The sequence below is a fragment of the Aulonocara stuartgranti genome (assembly GCF_965226115.1).
Source record: "Aulonocara stuartgranti genome assembly, chromosome: 11".
NCBI classification, from domain to species: domain Eukaryota; kingdom Metazoa; phylum Chordata; class Actinopteri; order Cichliformes; family Cichlidae; genus Aulonocara; species Aulonocara stuartgranti.
The window spans coordinates 4,175,316-4,200,276 of record NC_138947.1 but is presented as its reverse complement, the minus strand read 5'-3'; the positions used below and the strand labels follow the sequence as shown (position 1 = coordinate 4,200,276).

At 41.8% G+C, this 24,961-nt stretch overlaps 1 protein-coding gene across 2 annotated transcripts in view; it reads left to right on the top strand.

The window, feature by feature from the left end:
- The first annotated feature begins 4,029 nt into the window (after positions 1-4,029).
- mtmr11 (myotubularin related protein 11) overlaps positions 4,030-24,961 on the top strand; it is a 38,423-nt gene continuing 17,491 nt past the window's right edge. The window contains exons 1-4 of one of the 2 annotated variants that reach the window (XM_082551709.1): positions 4,030-4,613; positions 15,077-15,146; positions 24,378-24,514; positions 24,675-24,744. In XM_082551709.1, coding sequence (XP_082407835.1) covers positions 4,557-4,613; positions 15,077-15,146; positions 24,378-24,514; positions 24,675-24,744 — 334 coding nt within the window. In that variant the 5' untranslated portion in view covers positions 4,030-4,556. Of the gene's footprint in view, positions 4,614-15,076; positions 15,147-17,017; positions 17,100-24,377; positions 24,515-24,674; positions 24,745-24,961 lie in introns of those variants that run through there. The other variant, XM_082551710.1, reaches the window with a different exon arrangement.

Genomic DNA, 24,961 nt, shown 5'->3' with positions numbered 1-24,961 from the left:
TCCCAGAAAACATCCTCCAAAAGCAGGGCACCAAATCCCTCCCACCCCTGAGTGCAAGTACAAAAGACCCACGCAGTTTCAGACCACTCACTTTATCAGGAGTTTATTAAAGTAGTTTAGAAGAAACACAAAGAGATTTCACTGAAACAGAATAAACTCAGCAGTTTTCATTGTGTTAATACTTGTGTGTTTCATCTTAACCTTGCTGCATTATACATCGCTGAATAACTCCAGCTCAGATGATGCACGGTCCTGTGTCTGGGACTGTTTTATATATCAGAGAAATCGGAGACCCTTATGTAATATTGAACAGTTTCCCATGTGGTAAAAAATCCAGACCTCTCTCTATTATAGTTCACAGGGACACGTTCTCCCCACCTGTTGAGCAGGGCTCAGTGTCGCTCTACACTATTCAGACTTTCCCTGTTCTCGCTGGAAAGGAATTTCCTCTAAATAGGTTTTCTGTTTGTCTGAAAGAGAGACTGACGCTTTATTTGCTCAGGTTTGGATGAGAGAGAAGAGGACTCTGCAACAGGATCAGAAAAGGAAACAAAAAGAAGGTAAACTAGCAGGATTGTTCTCTTCTTTTTTCTGGTTTCTAACAGCAGAGAGATTAATTTCTATTTTTTTTTTTTTTAAATAGATGTTGGCTCAGTGGCTCTGCTACAGTTTCCAGACCAAAGAACTTGACAAATGTGATTCATTCATTGTTTTCTTGGAAACATTTAAGGCCAAACTAGTCGAATTTTCTTCATATGAACTTAAAACAGTTTTCATCTGTATGAAAATAAACACACACAGAGGTCAGCTTTGGCACTACTGTGCACAAACACAAACCCTAATAAGAAGTTTGCAATACTGATGTATTTTCTTCTTTTCTTAAAATAACTATTTCTTGCAAAATTACACATATTTAAAGAACAGCTGGTACATTTATAACATGTGTCTCATGGACATACTCCACTGACATGTGTAAACATACACAGTATATAGGCCAAAACTAGGCAGATTTTTTTGTAATTTCTTTAGGTTTTTTTTTTTTTTTTTTTTTTTTTTCCCCACTTACTGAATACGGGACAGACTTGACTGGGGGAAAGAAGGGGAGAAAGAAAGAGGGAAAGAGAAACAGCTGAGAAGAGGGACGGGGGAGAAGGGCAAAAGACAAAAACCAACAGAACGGGCAGAGAAAAAAAATGCATATATCAATCACCTGGGTCACCTGCTGAGAAAGAAAAAAGAAAGCAAGCAGAAGAGAACAAGAGTAATAGAATAAACAACATCACAATGATATATGGGAATATGACAGTAAATACTAAATGTTAAACATTATTGTGCAGCACAACAGAACACAGTGTGCTTTGAGGTAGGAGCCAAAAAGGGTGTAGTTTGTGGGTGTGATCACCCGTGTGTACACCTGTGAGCATGGACGCGCTTGTTTTTTGTTTTTTAAAAGGTTCCTTCATGTAATAATCTGCTAGAGGGTGTGGGGGGGCCACAGCCCCGTCCTCCAGGGCGTGAAGCAGGTGTGGAGGAGATCAAAACTCCAGACATCCAGAGGCCCCCAGAACACAAGAGACCAAGGAAGACCAACAGAGGGGCAGCTGCGCCACTGTCCCAGAAAGAGCTGAGGAGAGTCCCAGATGAGGGCTCACTCAGCAGCCGCGGAGCAGAAGCCAGGGGGAGTTGCAGTGACGCGCCCGTGAGCTCCGCCGGCAGCCAGCTGCGCCTGAGTGACCGAGCCCCAGGCCGAGAGGCCGGGGGCACCCCACTTCCGAAGTGGCCCGAGCGAGCCCCAGGCTCCAGGCCCCGATAAGCGGCCGCCAAGGAGTGAGCCGGTGTGTACCTGGACGCCCATCCCCGGACACAAAGAACCACCAACGCACCGACGTCTGAGGGAGTCCGCCACTGGCAGGGGAAGTGGTGGTGGGGGGAGATAGGCCTCCAAACCTTGGAGGGCCTGAGATGTCCCCAGAGAGGTGGCGCCTGACACCCAACCTGACATATAGACACAGACATACAGGCACACACATATACAAACATCCATTCCCACCCTCATGCTCTCATATGCACTTACTCCACACTCAACCAACCTGGAGACAGACATAAAGAGACGTTGTACACACGATCACACTCCCCAAGCGTACTCTACAAACCGGGTCTAGGTGCCCCCGCCCCTGGAGGGGGGAACTGCACCCAGACCCAGGTGGTGTTTCCCTTTTCCCTGCGGTGGGGAGAGGCAGACCGCCCCGACTCCGCAGCAGCAGGAAGGCTCCACACTCCAGACTGCAGTCGGACGGCCAACTCCTCCTCCTAGCCCCCCTGCTCCAGCAGGTCGCAGAGAATGGGGGTGAGAGAAGACTCCAAACCTCCCTCCACCCGCTCATTGTAGTGTTGATGCATGTGTGTTTTAGGGTGCATTTAAAACCCAGGAGGGCTTGGAGCTACCTGCCAGAGAGCAGCAGGTAAGCGCATGGTCCCTCCTGCTAGCCCTCAATGTCTATGTGTATTTAAAATTGAGAGGTGGGCAACGATGCCAGGGGTGGGGTGTACACCCTGATGGTACTTTGGACTCCGTGTATCGTGCCCACCCCCAAGATCCTATATGTATGTGTAATGAGAGTGTGAGTAATGTGAATGTCTAAGTTGTGGGATAAAATTGAGGCAGAGGCAGCCAGAAGGGGACGGGGGGGGGGGGGGGGGGGGGGGGGTAGCCTCCTCTGCACCCTGGTGACATACCCCTACTCCAAGGCCCTGCATGTGTGGGTGGTTGTGGTGGAGCGGGAAGAGGGAGGCAGCTGGAGATGGGGAGGGAAGGAAGGGAGGGGCAAGTGACCCCTTTGTTCTTCTTTGGATGTTGGCTGCCTTTTTGTTGTAGCCCTTGTCATGATGACCCCACACTGCTTCCATAATGTTGAAGTGTGGACTCTGGAAAGGTCAATCTGTGGCTGATAATTTCCCATTGTGTATGTGTGTGTGTTTTTTATTCACTGTACTTGCAGTGTGTTTGGGATCATTGTCAAGTTGTAAAACAAATCCGTTGCCAATCAGATCTTTTCTGGGTGGTATTTCATGGCGCACCAAGACCTGTCACTTCTTTTGTCTTCCACTTGCTCAGCTTCCTCAAAATTGACTTTACCATGGTGAGATTAAGCCTTCAGTTATTAGCTTTCTGGGAATCGCCTTGTTGTGGCAAAATATTTTATGTCGGTCTTTGGTATTTTTTCTGCAGATTAAAATAAAGAAATATAAAACAAATTTTGTGCTTTGCCACAAGGTGCTAGTGACAAAATAACTAAAGATACATTTAAAAATTGGTTCTTTCTTAAGTTTACTTTTATGGGTAAACACAAAACTGGGAGTTAGCACACGGTGGTACTGTACACTGGATTTAAAGTAGTCTGGGTACAGCAGAGCTAAAGATAGAATCACATTTTGTGATGTTAGAACAGAGGCCTGATACCATGCTTAGAGTCCTGATTATCATAAAGTATTATAGATACTGTAGCAGTAATGTAATTTATCCCAATGTTTCATTTTTAACAGATATTTTTAGGTCAGTACAGATTATTTTTCCCGCTTTACATTTGCGCATTGCATTTAATTCATTTTAACTTACATAATGCCAGTTCACAAGAACAGATATTAATGAGTTTACAACTTTACAATATTAGAGAAAGAGTCCCAATGATCAAATGTTTCTCTATGAGAAAACACTTGATGGCAGTGGGGAGGAAGAACCCCTTTTTAACCTGAAAAATACCATGGGCCTCGACTGGTTAAGGTAAGAAGTGAAAGAGAAGAGAGAAAAGACGAAAGTATATTAAAATATGATTAAAGTAGTCTGTGAGTCATGAAAAACGAAGTTAAGCGTGTTACTTGTCATCACTTTACTCCAGTTTTCACATTTCTACCGCTATATCTCTGTGTTGAGTTCAAGGGGTTAAGTGAAAGTAGGTAAAACGGTTGTTCAAAGGAATATGACAAAACTTCCTGTCACAGTCTTTCTTCCCTCCCTTATTAACTTTCCATTTGGCAGTAAAGATGTCCTGTGCCTTTAAGAAGCTCCACACCGCTGCTGCGCTTGGCTTTTCTGTTTTTTCCACCGGTGTGTTTCACTATGGCGAAGGCATAAACAAATAGAGCGCTACGCAATGGGCAGCAAAGCCCCAGTTAACGGTGAACACATCTCTCCGTCACGCCACTTCATAAGAGAGTCCTCACGGTCTTAGTTCAGTAGGTTGTGCTTTCGCTTTTTTTTTTTTTTAATATTTGGTGTGGTCATAGTCTCAGATGCTGTCAGTGACAACAGCGATGAAAATAGTTTGCGTGTCCACAGTGAACACCTCAGTTGTAGCAGCAGCCGGTGATACAGGCTAGCCGAGCGTAGCTGCTCGCCCCCGGACGTTTCTTTCGCGTTTTAACGACTGAACATGGGAAGAGGAGAGCGCTAACGTCGCGACCGTCAGCTCATAACAACACAGATTTTTTTGATCCACTCTGCGAGCTTTAGTCCGCTCCTGCTCTTCAGTTCAGTGCGAGTTGAGCCGTCGTGAAAAATGTTGACAGGATCTAAAACCACGTTCAAAGTGAGACAAATGCTCCCAGACATCAAGGTAAGGTCACAACGCTCCGGCACGGCTTTGTTATTCACTGATACAGGCTTTGGTTTTTTGATCCTTTCATTTGTGACCGCTCGTTTTCCTTCTTCTGTCTTTCTCACACTCACCACGGAGCTTTTCTACACTTGTTTTGGGCTCGCTCCTGCAGCATGTAGCTTCAGTATGAATGGTGCACGCAATTATCGCCTTGATTTATGATTTTTTTAGAGCAGGTTTGACCTCTTTAAATTGATCTCGCAGTGCTATAACTCATCAGCACTCCTTGCGTGATTAAACACCTCACAGGCCACAGAGCAGGCAGTGTCATCATGCAGGAAACACTGACCGTCATTCACCAAACTGAGCTATAAATGTACAGTCATGTAGTCAGGTTGCAACCAAAAATCTGCAGTCCCTGCTCAGAGGTTCTTCAGGAGTGTTCACCACTCAGAGCTGGAGCTTTGCAGGGGGGAAACGAGCAAAGGCTGCCTCTGCTTCCCTCTGTGGGGATAACAAGGAGATTTATAATTACAGTAAGGGTACATCGTGTCACCATCGTTGGCTGCACACCTAATTAAAGGCCAGTGAAAGGATGGGGAATCTTAATCACCTCTGGGATTCTGGTGTGGGGATTAAATTGTAGCACATAAAGACAAACGGTGCAGATGGTCTTCATCATTAACGTCAGAGAGCTGTGCGGTGAGCGTTTCAGCCTGCTTTTGTTTACTATTAAAGGTCACCTACAGGGGTGTGTCCACAGATTGGGACATGAGGTGGCCACAGGTCCACCCTGAAATATGAATGTGCCAAAAGTGCTGTAGATACGGGCTTTACAGAGGGTTTTATATATAGAAAAAAAGAAATTACCTTTTTTCTATCTATATGACTACATTATTATACTTACCTTATTATGAATCCAGTCCTGTCGGGGCTGTAAAGGGTCTATTTGTTGCAGTTTCTGTTTTAATCCGTTTTCAAAAAACACTTTTTACCTGGATTAATAAAGGACATATAAAAGTCCCTTTGCCCAAAGCTGATTGCAGCTTCTGGCTTGAGATGTGTTTGGGATATGCTAGAATAGGTTATTTCAAATTCTGTATTATGCAGCTTTTTACTTCTACTCCAGTGTGCTTTGGACATAAATAGTGCATTTTGTACTCAGTACCTTTTATTTGAAAGTTTAAGGAAGTTATTATTTTGCAGATTTTTAAAAATATCAATTTACTAGTATATCATTAATTATAGGTAGCTAAAACGACATTAAAGTACTGTACAGATCAGTAATTATGATCCAATGATGTAATTTAGATCATTCTGAATAATGAGTACTTTTACTTTAGGTAATGCATGTTGATCCTGCAGCCTTGAATCACTTTCTTAAAAATACCAGACTTTTACTTGAATAACTCAAGTACAGAGTCCAAATATGTGTTTATCTGCTTTACAAAACATGTTGTGTGTCCACTTTGTGGTGAGAACAGCCATTAATTGTGCAGGGTGTTGCTATATCTCGTGTACAACCAACATGCAAAATGTCATGTAGCCCATAAGCATGTTGTTTATCACAGAATGCTTATTTCCTGTTGCAGTATGACTGTGACTCAAAATTAGCATGTAAACACCTCCAGGTCCGCACTCTTATCAAGCGTTTGAAGCTTGGGGCAGATTAGAGAATGAATGAGTCAGTTTCTTTACGTCATGGTGCTGGAAATATGCTCTTCAATGAAAACTCAAAGGCTTTGCAGTTTAGCATCGTTGGGCTGATGGAGCTGATTAAAGGTTGATCTGATTAAATCTCTAGAATGAGCTTGTTAACATATAATGCCTGGAAATGGCAGAAATGGCAGCAGAATTGCACGTTAAATGGCAGACTTCCTGTTGTGTTCAGATGATGGCTATGTCTTGGAATTTTACTTTTGCACACATGTATGCAAAATACAGCTCTGGGGCTACTTTGTTGAAATTTTGTTGGGGTGCATGAACTATGTAAATTTCCAGCACTTCTGATGCGTGTGCAAAATTTGTGTTTAGGAACTCAAAAATGGGATTTCTTTCTCTCTTTTTTTTTTTTTTTTTGTTACATGCATAAATAATAAAAAAAACAGAGCAATTCCATCATAATTTATGACTGTCACAAAATCAAAAGCCGCCTCATTTGGGAACCGTTGGTTTTAGTCAACTAGGTCAATTCTCTCCACTGTATTTAGTTCTGGCGAAATATTTTGGCTTCCTGTGGCCCCCTTCCTCCTTCTTTGGTCTCTGTTGATAATTTCCTGGTCACGTGATGTTGTAATGAACGGCTTTGACACAGTAAAGGTGAATTTTTTTGATGCTGTCCCCATTTAGGAGCTCCTGAGGGGGTGGGGATTTGAAGAGGCCGTTGGTTTGATGTGCAGCACAAAGCTGTGCGTACACACAGGCAGTATGAATGCGTCAGGATCCGCCTTTTTCCTTCGGGAACAGACTCTTGGCTGTGTCTTTGTGTTGCCTGTCTCTCCTCGGTTATTTTCAGCAGCCGCAGGGGGAAATGGTAACAGATGCCTGTACTCTGCCCTCAAGCGAGGCTTGCATGTGGAGTCGGGTGGGGAGGTGATGTGCGCTGCACAACATCTGGCTGTCACCATGGAGACAGTGGTTTTGCGGTTCAAGACATTTGAATTTGATTACCTCAGAACGAGACTTTCAGGAATCATCACATCCCCCCCGCCTGAACCCCATGTGCCTGAGATTTAGGAAATTAACGTATCTTAACTTCAGCTTCAATGCTTTTATTCATTTCATACCCTCAGCTCACTACTACTCTGAGTTACTGTAATGTAGAGGCTGTGCAGAGGCCACCCACACACTCTTATGTTTCAGTGCCATGAGCATGTGTTAAGATTGGTTTTAAAAAACTGAATCCAGCCTGGGCTCATCTCGGACCAGATGGCTTTGCCGTTTGGACGTTTAATCTTCTTGAATCCTGGTGTGTTGCAAAAGGCAAACAAACCGTAATCACACATGGATTTTCATCAGAATTGAGATTATAAATACTTAACACAACAGTGTGACTTTTGAAACATAATGAATTTAACGTTTAAGAAAAATGAATTAAAACCAAAGTGCTTCCAGAGCACTGAATTAAATATTAATGTCGGTTTTCTTGACTTGTGAGGAGTGAGGTTCGGTTTTAGAGGATAAAAGAGCATCTCTGTGACAAAAATGAACAAAAAAAGACAGATGATAAATAATTGTTTGTTTGTTTTTTCCCCAATTATTTTTTATCTTTTCAATTATCAGCTGCTCCCTTATTTCTGAGGGGTCACCATCGTGGATAGATTTGCATATTCAATTTGGTACTGATTTATCAACATGCACTGGGAGTGCACAGGGCTGGCTTTGTGTCTCCTACTGCAGTCTAAGTGGGATCTTTTGCTTGGGAGGAAAATGTGTTAACCAAAGGGAGTTTGTGACGTCCTAATTTATCAACTAGTGCTGGCGATCTCTGGTATGAAGCTGCACTCAGAAACTGTGCTAATTAGTGCAAATATTAAATTTAAAAGTTGAACCAAGAAGATTGAAAGATGAAAGTCAAGGTCAACTTTATATTTCCAGCACATGTAAAACCAGCGTTAACAAAGATCTCCTGTAATTATTAGTGCAGTTTTTAAGTGCAGCTTCCTGTCTAAGGTTTAATTTGACTTAAAGGCTGAAGAGTAAAAATTAATCTTGAGCAAAGACTTAAATGTAGGAGTAGTTTGTGAATTTCTAAAGTGAATTTAATCATTCCACAGATTTGAAAAAGCTCCCTCACCTCTAGTTTAAAGTCTCAGTTTCAGCTCAGTGAAACAGAAAACAACAGCAGCACTTAAATGCTACAAGGATGCGCAGGCCTGCATCTTGACAGAATAACAGGCATATTCAAGCTTGTTTTGGCTGCGCATTCCCCCTGAGTTCACTCTATCTGCATCTCCCAGCCAGCTTTGAAGCAGTCAGCATGAAAGGCACACACCACAAAGCTCCACAGAATCAAAAATGCCAGAGGACGGATCATCTGAGCGCTATTCAGAGTGGCTTAAGATCTCAGCCCCGATAGAAGTGGGCCAAAGCAGTACAGTCACCCACACCCGCTCCCACGGGGCCCCGGCAACACATTCATCACTAGCCTCTGTGCTGCAGATGCTCCCACGGCTTAAACAGAGCGTAACAATGGGTTCCTCTTAACCCCACAGCAGATTTATGGTCCGGTTAGAAGGGGTATTGATCTGGCATTGGGTGATAATTAACTAGCGGCACCATTCGCTAACGGAGAGGCTTGGCTTGTAGAGGCTCGGTCGTTTGTCTCTTTGACTGTATGGAGTGACTGTGATAATGTCACACACGGGTGGTGAACTGTCACACTTGGATAATGTTCAAGTCCAGCGCTGGTATTTCATTTAAGCCATTTGAGACATTAATCTGCTAGAGAGAGACGAGAGAGTGCTGCAGAGACCAGGCGGAGGACGTGGTGCTGCTGATGGGCACGCTGGCCGCTGCGCATCAGACTTATAACCTTTAAGTCACCGAGTCATCTGTCTAGTGGCCATGCAGCCCTCCCCTCCCTTAAATGAAGAGTGTTGTCAGGGATCCTCTGACAGGAAGTGTAGCGACTGATGACATTTGCTGTCAGATTTCATTCAGAGCTTGTGACAGGGCTGCTTCTGTCGTTTGTTCATGTTTGTCTGGTTTCTATAAACAGATATCTGCACAGAGAGATGTTTTTGGTACTGGAGGCTTTCTGGCTTTGCTTTTAGTCCATGTATTGATTGATCAGTCCATTTGGGTGGGTTTTGCTTGCGTGCAGATAATCCTTCAGTGTGATGAGCCCATGACAAACGTGTTTGCAGAGATTCAGTCATGTAACTAAGAGCTATTGTCTGAGTCATTTTTCCTCTTCTCAGTTATTAATCCATTAGTGTGGATTGATTAATTGATCATTTTTAATTAAAGGTGTGAATGTGAGTGCGAATGGTTGTCTGTCTCTCTTCATTAGCCCAGCTGTTGCTAACATAGGTAACTTGTCCCTGTCCTGTGGTAGCTGGGATAGGCTCCAACAACTCTGAAGTGGATAAGCGGGAGAAAATAGATGGATGGATTATTTTCTCGTACTTCATTCAAACCTATGACTGAAGCATGGAACAGGAAGTGTATCTGCTGACTCCACAGAAGGATCCTATGATTGCTGTGCTCAGAGGTTGAGTCGTCAGAAGTTACCTGGTATCTGATCATTGCCAAGTTAGTGGCATACGGGTGATGGTGACTTAAGAGGTGAATCTTATTGATCTGGTAAAATGTCAAGGACTATCAGTGTTTGTCTAAAGTTGGCATTTAATCTCACAAATCTGTTGACTGCTCTGCTCTCCCATCATAACCAAAGCACTGTTTTCATTTCGTGTGACCTTTGAGCCTCACCGTACCGATCTGACAGTGTGTCATTGTCTGACAGTCTACCACAGCCAGACGGGAATAATGTAGAGGCAGATATAATGAAAGACCATCTGTGTTCTTTTTCTTTTTTATTCAAGCTGAGGGTCAAAGTTCAAGACACATTACAAATCGTAGTGGAGACACAATGGTTTGTTTAAACCAATTACCAACCCGCAGTTCTTTCCAAAGTACAACCGATAGCTGGAAACATTTAACATTAACCTTTGATCGAAGCTCCAGAGTTCACCGCAGTGTCAGGGCATATCTGCACATGATCTTAGTAAAGATGTGTAATCATCGTTTTCTTGGCTAACTGTATCCGTTGTGTAAATTAGCGTTACATTTTGAAGTGCACCGGACATCAGGGCTGGACATCAGCCACAAGTCCAGCGTCAAACATTTTTTAGTCACCGTCCCATTAATGGTAAAAGAAAAAAGTCCTGTGACCGTTGAAATTGAAGTTGTTGGTCTTTCTTGGGCTGCTCAGTTACATCAAAAACCATAATCTCAGTTTAAATGTAGCTGATATTGGAGACAGTCAGAGGCAGCTGCTGCCTTAATGATCCTGATCACAGGTTAATCAATGAAACGTTTCTTGGAATTTACTTGTTCTGTGGAAAGATCGTCTTTCCAGCCCGAGCTCTACTAAACTGTGAGTGAGTCTGAGCTGTTATGGAAAGATGGAGGCGTTGCTGTGAAGGAAGGAGTTGGTTTGATTCAAAAGACAAGAGCTTCATATTCATGAGTGCAGAAAAGGAACAAATTTATCCTGATTTCATAATGATTTCGAACAAAAGTCACAATTTGAATAAAAATTAAAATTGGTTGGCCCAGCTCAGTAAGTGGGCCTCGGACTTGGTGAAGCAAAACAACGACTGAATTGTGAGATTTGCTTGTGGGAGGACTTTGACAGTGCGTCCAATTGTATGCATATGGTTTGTTATGGTACTTGCTTTGTGGGGGCTGCTGTTTGATGTAGGAAATGCATTCCTGGTGCAGGGACACCATAAACACATCGTTATTATCAGTGTTTTTATGTCTACACTGACAGTGTTTTTATATATATAACAAAGTCTTGTTAGCAGACAGTCATGATAAAAGATTTAGAATGATTGCTTCAAGGTTTTCTACAGAAATGGGTTAAACTGGATGTTCACTATAGGCCGACGCATCAATTTCCACATTAAATATTAAATATTAACCACTAGAATGCCCAGCTCATTAAAGATTGATAAATATTGATGTATAATTTAATATATTTAATAAACAGTTTCTCTAATTTCTGTGTTTCCTTTTATTAAGATCAAATGGAGCTTTGGCTGAAATTCTGCTGTTTGTCAGCATTTAGTAAAGGCTTGGTGCATTTCCACAGAGGTTGGTTGCCCTTCAGGTTTTTCCTTTTGAGTGCGATTCTATCAGATCTTTTGCTTCTGTGGTATCATCTACAGTAAAATATCACAGGTCTAGCTCTAAAGCAAATCCAACGTTCTGTTTTATGTCTGCCGAGAAAAACACTTCAAAGTGGTCCCTGTTTAGCAAAACTGCATCACGTCCTGATTTTTCCTTCCGAGTCACAATGCCATGTGACTTCCCTCATTCATGTAAGGAAATGAAAAGCACAATATAAATAAACAGGCTGTGGGAGAATGGTGGCTAAAAGCTAATGTGCGTGTGCTATAAGCCAGGCATTACACAGTGGGGGTAGCTTTCAAAATAGACCCAGGATTGTTCATATTAACAATAGAGTCCAAATTTTAACTGTATGTTTTGGTAAAAGACTGCAAATAAAATTCCTTCTCCACCAACTGAGGATATTTAACTTCAACATCATTGTTTTTGGACTGGTTAGATCGCCATTCAAGACTTTTGGTGAAGCAGAGACTCCTCAGAGTGATGCAAATTAAAATAATTTTTAAGATGCGGTAAGCAGTTTAAATATAGGGAATGAAAATGGAACATGATGAGATGTAAGTCTACCAAAAAATAAGTTTGTTCCCTCGTGATTTTGGCCACGTGTTTGGGGAAAGAAGTTTGTTCCCGACCCAGGAACAAGGCACGCTTACTGCAGAAGTCTGGCTGCAGTAGCAAAGGGAAGCCATGAGCAATGGAAACTGCAATAAGCCCTGGCCACAGTCCCCGAGGGTAAGAGGGAGGGAGTTTGAGGAGGGCAAAAGTGGGGCAGAGAGGGAGACGGGTGGGGGTGGGCAATGAAAGTGATATAGTAGGGTATTCAAAAGCCACACAATGAAAGCAAAAGTGACATGTCAGCAGAAACACGGCCCTGGAAATGTGGTTTTTAAGTGACACGTGAGTCCGAGATTTAAGGGCGGCCTTACTGTGGTCAAAGTATGTTTAAGTTAAAGTAGACATTATCTCAGTTTTCCTTATCTCTTCCTGATTTGCCTTGGTTGTGCAAAACTTGCTTGTGAAGGTTAAATTCTCTGCATTTCACATGTTCTAAAAGTGGGAATCATTCATTCCTCTCCTCTCGTATCACAGCCGGCGCTTCACCTTGTGTTTTGCTGTGTTATTAAAGTGAGTTTACTCGCCTTTCGCGGTGAGGACATGTAGACTTGAGAAATAAATGAATATCTTTGATGTATTTAAAGGGGAATGTGGGTTTTCTGTGGGTGTTGATGGAGAGACAGAAAGAATGTGCAGACATTTTAAAGCCAGATGGGAAAAAAAAATGAACAATGCTCTGGCACAAACGAAGGCTTGTAAAAAAAACTTTAGTGTCCTAACTTTTGTTTTTCTCTAGCGAGGTCTCGTAGCAGACAGTTTTATTCATTTTAGTTTAGCTCGTAAAATGGCTGAAAATAATCATATTTATGATCTTTTGGAAAATATTTGCAGGGAGAACTGCAATTAGCTGATTCCTGTTGTTTTATTAGAGATTTAAGAGTCTGGATTTTGATTTCAAAGCAAGAAATTTTCCAACTTGACATTATTAAGTGCTCGTAGTATTTTATTGTTCTGTTTTCAAAACGTCACCAAAACTTTGAGTTAACAGCTACAGTACACGTGCACACGCAGGAGTTTTTCCTGCTGAAGAAATGTCAAAAGGTTTCGGGTTTCCTGAGGAAAAACACCACAGCTGTGATCAAAATATTTACCTTTTTGTAAATAATAGGAACATGCATGTTAATCAAAATAATACCGATAATAAATACTCTTTGACTTGATTATATGGAAAACAGTTGCGCTTACACGCACAGCAACTCCCCGAGCACTCAGTTTGAGCCAGGAAAAGCCTGGCAATAAGACAAGCAACAGGTTTCATTTACTCACCTTAAAAAGTAGTGAACTGATAACACGAAAACGAAAAACCATGTGAGGCTTCATTAGCTGAGGTATAAATTTAATATTTTTTATTAAATGACCAGAAATAACAGGAAAAGGGTAAAACGGATAAATGGGCCTCCCAAAGGCCGATTTTGAATCAGGCAGTGATGACTCTGGTATATACACAATACATCTTAGTGTTCACCAAAAGAGGCTCTGGTCTGCCCCAGGACTGGGTTTTAATTTAATTGAAGCCTTATAATAAACTGTTGTTGGTGAAATGGCCAAAAATAACAGGGAAAGGCAAAGATTTCTGTGAAGTAAGCAAAGTTTATCCCCACAAAGTCAAATCACCAGCATTGTAATAAAAATACTTCTAACCAGTTTTTCCACAATATGTTTCTGTTAACGCAGTAAATCTGTGTAAGTTCACAGATTTACTGCCTCGATTAAAAACACAATATGTCGCGTAAGCGCTCGTAGCCACACCCCCAAAGGCTAACATGGAGCCGTGCACACATGTTACATACGCATGGATTTAAAAGCATCGGTACCAAGCAGCACAATTTGTGGGTTTTTTACTACAGAGACAGCCAGACGCTCTCACAGAAAGACAGAAAAGTCAGAGCCATGATGTGTGATTTTACAACCTTCACAGGGAGCAAAGGTCCTCTTTGTCAAGCGCTCCCAGTTTCTTCTTTTCATCAAGGCCCACAAAGCTTACAGCGTCAGGTTTTCACGAGCAGGCCGCTAAAACAGAATTCACCACGCTGCAAAATTGTTAGCATAACACAGGCGACTGAGTGGATTCATTGTTATTGTTCGCGCCTCCTTGCTGACTCGGAGTCTTTTCACGATAAAGCCGGTGCATTAAACGGTGATTAATAGTTTCACTGTGCGCCAAACGCAGCCAGAAGTGTTTGGAGAGAAATCTGAGGCTCTGCAATGTAAATTTGGGCCTTTCCTCTGTTCTGTACTATTTTAAAGCTTTCTTTGCCACCTGTATAATCATACCATCCTCTCACATTGCAGACCTCGGCTTATTATGGGCTCTTAAGGCGATAAATGTAAATGGCCTTCACAAAGGGGGGTTAGTAGCAAAGTTAAGTGGAAGCATGTGTGCTAGTAAGCTCACGGCCTGATTATAGAAACCTCAGTGGCTCTGTGGGCTTGGATTCTGCTCCCAGTCCTGCTCAAGTACGTGAGACCAGAGAAAGCAGGAACAAACAGAAAAGCAACATGGAAATTAAGAATCATGGGACTTTGTGCGGTTGGCTTCGTTTCTTTGTCTTTGAAAACAAGTCCACTGAGACTGAGAGTCAGACTTTAATGAGGGCGTCGGCCAGAGCCATGGTTTAAATGTAATCAAGGCCGGAGGTGACGCGATGCTCCCACCAGGAGTCGACTCGCTGTTGTTTTGTCTGCATTTGGATTTCTCGTGTAAACAGTTTGTGGTCGAGGTCAGAAATAGATTATTCATTTCAAAAGTAGAAAACTTTCATTGCCAGTGTGGTGTTTAGGGTCTCTGTAAAGTGTTGGTGAGGAGGGTTATTTGCTTATCTGATTTGATGAACTCTGTGGGCTGAGGAGCTGGTTGGTTATCTGAGCAAATATGGGACAAAGGTTCATTTCAACTAATGAAGGGGTTAAATATAAAATGAGCCTCGTACGTGCAGGTATATTTTTACGTTTGTACAGAGCTTGTTTGGCTATTAAATGATGTTTATGTCTGCTGTCTTTGCCTTCAGGAGAGGATGCTGAGTCAGACCGGGGTAAACGCGAGGAGTCGAGATCTGTTTGGGCTCCGATGCCTACCAGGTAAGATTATGCTTTTACAAACTGATTTTGTAGTTATGTCTAAAGACATCATTGAAATAGTCACTACTGTGGATGGCAAAGTAATCTGATTTGACTTCCAATTAGGATTTTTGCTTTTTTACAAAAACAAACATTGCATTAATTTTCCCTGTTTGGTTTTGTTTTATAAAGCAGATGCTCTGTTTTCCTTTGCAAATGTGTTTGGAAGTTGGATAAAACACGGGGGGACCCCTGTGTTTAAATTTTGGATCCAGTCACTAGTTTCAGATTATTTTGGATAAAATATAAAGTTCACTTTTGAAGTTTTGCTAATTTTTAGAGTCACAAAATTGAATGTGTCAGTTTGATGCTACATAATGCAAACATCACTGTGATGCCTTCCATCTTTTACATACAGGCTCTTTCCTGGACTTGTTTTGTTTCTATGATTTGGAAAAAAAAAAAAAAGAAACAGCTGCAACATTAAGCCTAAATCCGAACCACATGTTTCCCTCCCCGTGTTCTCCTCTGTTTATTCATTTATGTTTTTCACCTCAAATCTGCTGAATACTCGTATTACAACGTCATTTGCTCTTGTCTTGCTTTGGACTGATTAAAATCTCTGTCAATTTAGTCAGCACAAACTCCACAATGATTTTCCCCGTAGCTTCAAGGTCAGTAAAAATATCTCCACATAAAGCTGCTGCTGCTGCTTTCATTGTTCTCTTCGGGTTAAAATTTCCATATTACACTTGTAGCCCCGCCGGATGGAGGAATGCCACAGCAGGTGCTTTGCCTTTGATGTAGGAAAACATCTGCAGTGGAAAAGCTTGAAACACACATGAGAGAAATCTGTAAACCTCTATGAAGAATAATACAATACATTAGATAAAATCAGAAAGTCAGGTGGCTTTATTGTCGAATGAAACGTGGTCAGACGGAAGCAGGAAGTGCGTTAGTTTCGCACATGTAAATCAGTTCCTGATGAAGATAAAGCCCCTCGTCCTTAAAGCTGCTGTGATGTCAGTGATTTGGGAGCAGTGATGGTGCCTGTGAGTTTCAGCTCATGCTGAGCAGTGTAGAGAGTTTTGTGTCATATGGGTTTCAGCAGCAGGGACTGATCTATGGTGCACTTACACAGGAATTTAATCCTTTCACAAAACAAGTGTTGCATATTACACTTCTTCTTCTTTTTTTTATATATATATCAGATGTTTTTTGGAGATATAACCTTACATGTGTCAGCCTGAAATCACTTTCTTGTGCCTTCCTCGGCTGGTAAAACTCCTGCTGTGGAGAGAATTTAGCCTTCTAGGTTTACCAGGGGTCAAGCCTCTTCCCGAGGGATAATCTGCTGACCAGTGCAGGACTGCCGGTATACAGTGTGGGTTATTCGCTGAGCCAAGGCCTGCTCATATTCTTGTGTCAGCACTGGAGGTTTCCACAAGAATGGCAGCAGACCACAGTTCCTTGATCTGACGCAGGCTAATCTTTAACGCTGCGTATCAGCAGCTTCTCCCAGCTCAGCATCCCAGAGCAGACTGAGTAGAAATGTGTTTGCATGTGTGAGCTGTTTGGGAGTTTATGAGGTCAGGAATCCTATTTGACCCTTTTCAGGTTCAGTGTGTGTGGAATGTTTTGTCCAATTCTTCTCGGTTTTTGTCATTTTGCTCCTTTTATTTTTCAAAGGCGCGATAACAAAGCTGCTAAAGCTAACAGCAGCAATTGCCCTACAGAGCGCATTGACCTGAACCACAGGTCTAATAAACTTAAACCCCTATCAAGTACTTTTTAACCTATGTGTAACTGCTAGTATAAAAGTATATTTATCCTGAGTATAAACACATATTAAATACTGCACCAACCCTATTTTCTCTTTTATTGTTTCCTGTATATGTGTGTCACTGTGACCAAGTGGGGCCTTGGGAACAGCTGATGAGGTGGAAGTGACCATGAAACTGGTGTGTAAATGAGGTCAGTGTAAAGGTTGCAGTTGAATATAGGTGTGGTTTGACAACTCATTTGTGCTGGTCTGATAGCAGTGAAAGGTTTTATATAAGTCTTCTTTTAGTCTTGTGTGTGTGCATGCATCACTGTGGAAAATGAGGACCTGCTGAGGTTCAAACTGAACGTCAGAATGAGGAATATAGGTGATTTAAGAGACTTTAAACGTGGTGTGGTTGCTGGTGCCAGAGGGGCAGGTCTGAGTATTTCAGAAACTGCTGAACTACTGGGATTTTCCCAGACAACCATCTTGTTTACAGAGGATAGTCAGAAGAAGAGAAAATGGTCGGTGAGCGGCAGTTCTCTAATCACTTATTGATGCCAGAGGTCAAAAGTGGATATCAAGACTGCTTTCAGCTGATAGGAAGGTAACAGTAACTCAAACAATCACTTCTTATAAAAGTATGGAGAAGAGCATCTCTGAATACGGCGGACAGGCTACAGTAGCAGAAGACCAGTCCTGCCAGCTAAGAACAGGAAACTGAGGCTACCACTAAGATGGTAAAACGTGGACTGATCTGATGAGTCTCAATTTGTGCTGCGACATTCAGATGATGAAAGCATGGATCCATCCGGGTATCAGTGGTTCAGGCTGCTGCTGGTGGTGTCTGGGATATTTTCATGGCACACTTTGGGCCCGTTATTACCATTTAAGCATAATTTAAACAAGACAGCCTAATAGCTGCATCTAGGAGGTAAAGTGCCATGTCACGAAGCTCGGACCATCTCAAAATGGTTCATTGAACATGCCAGTAAGTTCACTGTGCTCAAATGGCCTCCCCAGTCACTGGATCTCAGTCCAACAGAGCACCTTTGGGATGGAACATGAGATTCACATCACGGATGTGCAGCCAGCAAATCTGCAGCAACTGTGTGATGCTGTCACGCCAACATGGAGCAAAACCTCTGATAAATATTTCCAGAACGTTGTTGAATCAGTGCCACGAGAACTAAAGTAGCTGTGAAGGTAAAAGGGGGTCCAACCCTGCACTAGCCAGGTGTTCCTGATGGTGTCCGGTGACTTTGTGCGCTTCCACTGACTGACCTTACACACAAACACAACGCATTGTTTTATCTTTTTTTTTTAAAGACACACACTTCCTTAATTTATCTAGCCAGCATAATTTGTTTTCCAGCAGTGAGTGTGTTTTCAGCAAACACTCACCGGACACTGCAAATGGTTGACGGCACACATGTGCACGCACGCACGCGCACACAAGTGCAAAGTCTATTCTTAGCCGTTAGCATTTCACTGTGAAATGTCGAAAGTCTCTCCTGCACATTTTTTCCCCTGCTGGCTTTAAACTTCATCTCCTTCTCCAACAGCATCTTACTGTTCTCTGAAGTCTTTCTTCTCCTTCTCCACCTTCATTCCAGCCAGATTAGGAACACAGCTGTCCACAAGAACCTGCCTTATATTAATAGACAGAAGTCAGATGTGTATTTGGAGCCTTGTCATGATTTTTTTTCTTTTTCTGTTGAGATCTAAATTTTCTGTCCTAAAACTACAGACTTGGATTTCAGGCAGGGGAATTTATCCTCTGTAGAGAAAGTGTTGAGGCAATTTGTGAGAACAAGTTGACTTTCAGACACAAAGAAATCACGAGTTAGTGTTACCGATCTGAGTGAAGGGGCTCACGTTGCACCCGTCGACTCGCTCTTTCTCTCTCCCTGCTTGAATGCATACATGCAGACACTCTTCAGAAGAATGGCTAATTTGTCAACCCTCCTCATGTTAAAACCGTCTCATTGGGTCTCATGCCACCAGCACAGTGATGTTTTTGTTACTTTGTAGCCCGTCTCAAGCTGTGATTAAAAAGGGTCTTAAATATGTGTCCTCTCAAGCCAGACGCATTGATGAGCTGAAAAAGCAGTTTGTGGAATCCAAAATATATTTGCAGACATTGTCTTGTTCTGTCAGTAGTTAAAGGGCAGCATGAGACATCGATGGTGTTCTCATGTGACACCAGGACACAGGACCTCAGAAACCGAGCCGGCCTGCAGGAGGCCTAAACGGGTCAGGACAGCTCAGCAGCCATAGGTAGATCATGTACCGCTTCAATGCTGTGACTGGGGAAGGGGGGAGATACTGTCCATTCACACACAAAGCCAAGAGGCCAGGACCCCCTTCAGAGCATCTTCACAATCCCCTCTTTCCAGAGTCTAATGTTACTGTGGGATTTAAAGGCTGTCAACCAGCTTTACAGCTTGTTGATTGATGGACAAGAGACCTCAGCATCGATATTTGCATACTTGGGTTTCGATCTCGATGTTGAGAAAGGTATTAAATTTTCTTTGTGTTCGTTGCTTTAGATGGATGTCTCAGTAAAACAGTTAAAAAAATAAAAGGATTTTTCACCTTGATAGACACGATCACTATCACATTATCACATGGAACAGGAAGTTTTCTGACACTGGGAGGCTGAGGATTGCTTCTGTGTCCAGTATTTTCTTTGTCAGTACGGATACCACTGTTTCCAAACCTGAGCTTATCCTCCCTGTTGGTTCAAGAGGACAGAAACCTTTCACTCTGCATGCGTCTAGCTGAAAATGAGAAACAAATGTGCATGGAAACAAATAAAACACACATGGTTCACATGCATCTCAGCTGTATTTTCTCATCCTCCACGTCGTTCTCTCTCATCTAAACTGAAGTTAGCGTGAAGGAAAGCCCCGTATGCTGCTAAAGTAACACATCCTGTACTCAGTCAACAATGTGAGAAATCCTGACAGTCAAAAACTGTTTCCTGTTTGGACTGAATGTTTTTCTGCTCTGAGAATAGTCTGAGTTATTGAATATGTACTGGCCTTGAGCGTCCAAACTCCAACCCAACATTTTGTTTTGGTGAGCTCTTCCTCCTGTAATGTTTTCAAAGACTAATTCACCTGGAATGTGTTTTAATGATATTTGTCTGTTACATGACGCACAGCTGGCCTGACACCTGGCAGAGTTTCAACTCTTTATAGTCTGTTTCCATCTCTGTCTGACTTTCTTTCTGGGAATTTCAATTTTACGAAACCAGTTGATGGAGGAAAAAAAAAAGAAAAAAGGGTGGAGCGGAGTGGCAAAAGATGCTGCCTCAGGCGGAGGAGTTTTATGTATCCGAGGATCTCATTCATTCATTTGGGATGCCAAGGTGAAAAGTGAGCTGGACTGGCATGTTTGTGCTGAACCTTCATTTTGAAGATCGACTTGAGCCAGAATGCGAAGCTTTTGTTCCACCGTCAGCAACAATAATGAGATATTGCTATCGAAGGAATCGGGTTGCAGGTAGAAGCATATGAAATTAGTTTCCCCTCCTAGTTTTCTAGTTTTTGCTCTCAGTCTTGGAGACATCACGAGGAGCCCAGGATGGATTTTTAAGTCTTAGCACTGAAAGGATCCAGCTCAGGCCTCACTCAGTAAACTGGGTGAATACAACAGATTAGTGCTAAGAGACTAATACAATACTATAATTTCATCAATACCTACACTAACCAAACTTTTCCATTTAAAAAAATATCCTGCTTTCATAGGCACTACTATCATGGAAAATGCAGAGGTCGAGTTGGGGGACTCTAATTAGTGGAGATGAGACCTAACAGACAGTAATGAGCTACAGCTTTCTGTGTGTTAGGGAGAAACTATCCATAGAAGTGAAAACAGTTTTTCTTTTTTAACCTGCTGTAAACCTGACTTTTAATGCTAAAGTTGGACATTTTAACAGTTGAGTCTGTGGTACTTACTTTACGGCACTACTGTAGCATAATTTTCAGTTCTGGGAGGATTGATGGATGCATGGATGCATGGATGCATGACCACCATGACACCGCACTAGTTTTGCAAGTATTTTTTGCCTTTCCTTTCAGTAGTTATGCATCACTCACTCACAGACAACTTGACAACTGTCCATTGCACTAACAGGATACTCATTAATTGTCGCTGCCAGCTTGTTGAATTATGTTTTTATGTCTTCAGTTTTATGTGATTAGACTTCAAGCTGGTTAAGTCGAAGGTCTGAACCCAGGTTTAACTGTTCTTTTACGACATTTGTTACTTACATCGACTCTTTCCTTGGCTTGTATAAACTGTTACAGACTGAATGAAAGTTTTCAGCAAACCACACAAAATCCCCTAAGTATCCAATACCGATAATAATGATTTGTAATTTTTAATGTAAATTGATGAATTTTGTACTTCTAAAAAACGTAAAAGTTGCTACAAGTTGTTACAGCAGTTGTAAAACTGTACCTGGAGCTATTCAGGAAGAGCATAAAAGACTACTGGATTAAACTGTCTCATAAACACCTTCCCTTGTCTAGCTGACTCATGCTGGGATGAATCACCTGCTTACACAAACTTTTTAAATCTCAATAGAGAATGCAAATTCTTCTCCTTTCTCTGCAGGCGTCTCAAATCTGCCAGCTACACGAATGTTTTCGGCTCTGCTGCTCCCCGGAGTGATATTAAAAAGAGGCATGCAAAACCCCAGATTGTCTCTTTTAAAGACTCGTGTTCACTGCCCAAAGAATCCTAAATCTCTGTAGCTGGGTCATGTGTGGTTGGGTTTAATTGATAAGCCCAGCCTAGAGGGTTTTTAATGGATGCTTTTAAAGGCTAAAGGGCATAAGCATAATCACAGGGCATACTCAAAGATTTAAGCTCCTCTTGCGCAATCAGCAAATTATGGCTTGTCTTCTTTTTCTTTCTCTCGCGGCATAAATGAGGGTTTTATGTGCAAGGGAAAAGAAATGTCCATTTCCTGTTTGTGCTTTGGTATGCTCCAAAACATTCATTAAACACAGCCAACATCTCCGCTGTCATTTTTCATATCAGGGCCGTGTTATTGCAGTTCTTTCATTATCCTGAGAAGGAATTCAGTGTTTCCTCAGCACGTTTTTCTTTTTTCAGTTTGGTCTTCCCCCATCTTTTTTTTTTTTTTTAAATTGTCTTTTGAATGAAATGAAAACATTTGCTTTGTCATGGACAAAAAGGCCATTTTCTCCACGTCTACCCAAGCCCAGACCCTGTTGCTATGGAAACCCACAGTCTAACTGGCAGAGGCTTTGTGTTCCTGTGGTAGACTGTTACCTCACTGCTCTGTGTGTGTGTGTGTGTGTGTGTGTGTGTGTGTAATGGTTTTCCTTTGTTCTTCTTTTGTGTTCTCTTAGTGTTTCTGCACATCTGTGTTTGTGTGTGAAAGACTTTTGTGGGTGAAAAGTTTTGTTTTTGGAACTTTGTCCTGGAATTTCAGACGCTTCTTTTCTTTCTTTCCATTTACCCAGAGACATTCTTAACAGGATTACTAGCACACATAAGTACGCTGTTTAGGATGTTATGTGTTATCAAAGCTGGAAAAACGTTCTTTCCTGGGATGATTCCTGCAGACTTTTTGTCTGTGTTGCACTGAACGACTTGTCCAGTGATGCAGTAAAAATGCAGAAGGTTTTCTGATGTAGTTCAAGCTTCTCGTCCTGATCGTGTAAAGGACAAAATGGCTACAACGATCAGAGTTCTGAAGTCAAGTCAAACATGTTTAAGTACTTTGGCTTAGTTCAAGCAACCAGTGAAGTTCAATCATGTGACCATAGCCAACAGCCAAAACATGCACCGCCCCATCTTTGTATTCGCTTTTTCTTTTGGGCTGAGAAAATCGCTGCACACACTTGTTTCAGCTCTATTGTTCATCATCTTGTTCTTGAAAGTTTCACAAAGCAAAGAAGAAAATGGATGGAAAACCATTTTGAAATGAATCTCATTGTTGTTGTGAAAGAATTCAAGTGTTTGTGAAATATTGTAGTGACTCAGAGCTCTGACTCTACTGTTATTTTCAGATAATCGAGTGAAAGTTCCAGACTTTCCGTGTGTGTGTGTGTGTGTGTGTGTGTGTGTGTGTGCATGGAAGCCAACAGTTAGTCTACACATACAGAGATTTAGGCTGCCACTAAAGATTCCCTCAAATTGTAGATCTGAGTTTTAAACATTTTTGACACACTGCTATTTCAGGATGCACCTATATTCATATCTGTTTAAATAAAAATAAAAAAAGCCCCTGTGGTGTCTTCTTTTGATCGTACTGTCAGGTGAAGGCAGTTTTGTAGGCTTTGCAGGTCTTTTCTTTTCTTTTCTAAAACTTGTGGTCATCACATTATCTTAGACATTTGCAGTCTAGCAAAAAATCTTGCTGCTTCTGTTTGGATGCACTACCCTTTGAAGCAGGTCGTGTTTCTTTCAGATTTTCATACAAAACCTAAATGCCCCAAAATCACATTAACAGCCTCTATAATTGCATTTCACAGCATCAGATAAATATAGCAGCTCATCGTACTGCACACAGTAACAAATGTTGGAGGCAACCTGTTCAAAACAGCAACTTGACAGTAACTTACTGTACCGCGGCCATGTTGGAAAACAGTTTGAGCTGAGTACACACAGACACACACAGGTATCTACGTTATCACACACAATTAAAATGTTAAATTGTGAGTGTGTGTAATTTGTCTTCTTTAAAGGGAATAAAGGTATCCACAGCACACACTTGCAGTTGTATATTGTGGTAATAATAGTACTGTTTACTTGGATTTGCTTGACCTGTCGATGATATTCAAACACCATCACTTCCTGTGCTCCCAAGCGCTTTCTCTTGCAGGTCATCTGCAAATAACCTTTGCAGATGACCTCTGGACAATTGTTTTGTGTTATTTGAGCAGAAATAGATTTTTAAAGAAAATTGCTTTGGTAATGCCGGGCCATACCTGTGGTTAAAATGATTGTTTATGTGCTTGGAAAAAAAAATCTGCCTCATTTTTTCCCACTTTTTTTTTTTAACTAATAAATTGAACCAAAATCTCAGATGTACCAAAAGCGATACAACTTAAAACTCATATATGCAAATTCATATTTCATTTCTTTTCTTTTTTTGATTTGTCAGAATGTTCAATAAACACTTTGGTTTAAAAAAAAAAGTGGCTATTTCATGGTTCAGGCTTTGCAGGGTTCAGTACAGCGTCACTGCATTCGTTGCTCTTCTCTGTCCATCCAGTCAAGGACTTGCAACAATTCAAGGACGTAACTTGTGGTTTAAGGATGTTGTTACACCCACTCCCTGCAGCCCACTCTCTTTCATACTTCTTGTTTATCTTTTGTATACTTCCTGTTATGTGCAGGAGAGGACACAGTCATGGTTAGACATGTGCAATATTGAAACTTCTGCCTGATGTGTATCGTCGATGAATTCTTATAACACTTGTGCCACATGTCCTCTTTAGGCGAGTGTGTACTTCAGAGAGCTGTTATGGTGAGGAAGAAGTTGACTGCCAGGGAAGGAAGAGGCTGGCTGTCTGGGACCCTCTTCTGTACTCACTTCAGAGTGGCCTTTGTGCCCCAGGACAGTCCCAAACCTGACGTGAGTCCCTACGCTGCACTGAATAAACACTAAAACATACAGATGTTTGTGTTAACAGTGTGTTTCTATCTTCTGTTTTAAAAGAATGACCCTTGAAAATGTATAAAGTGCATCTGACATCATGGGAACTTTATTTCTTTGAATGATATTTATGACGCAGGACAATGCAGACCCAGTGCTACTAGGAGACCACGATGTGGCTTTGGCATCTATAGAGAAAGTTGTTGTTGGTGAGTAAAACTTCCTTTTTACTCATGGCTTCCAAAAGCATTTCCATTCATGCTATTGATTGATGTTTACTTGGTAAATTATTGCCTTTGTACGACTTCCAGTCACCGGATAGATAAATTGTCTATCATGTCACTTACTGTGAACACGATGACGCAAAGGTTACTAAAAATAAGTTCAAAGAACAGTCTGATAATGTGCAGATTGTTAACTGAGATA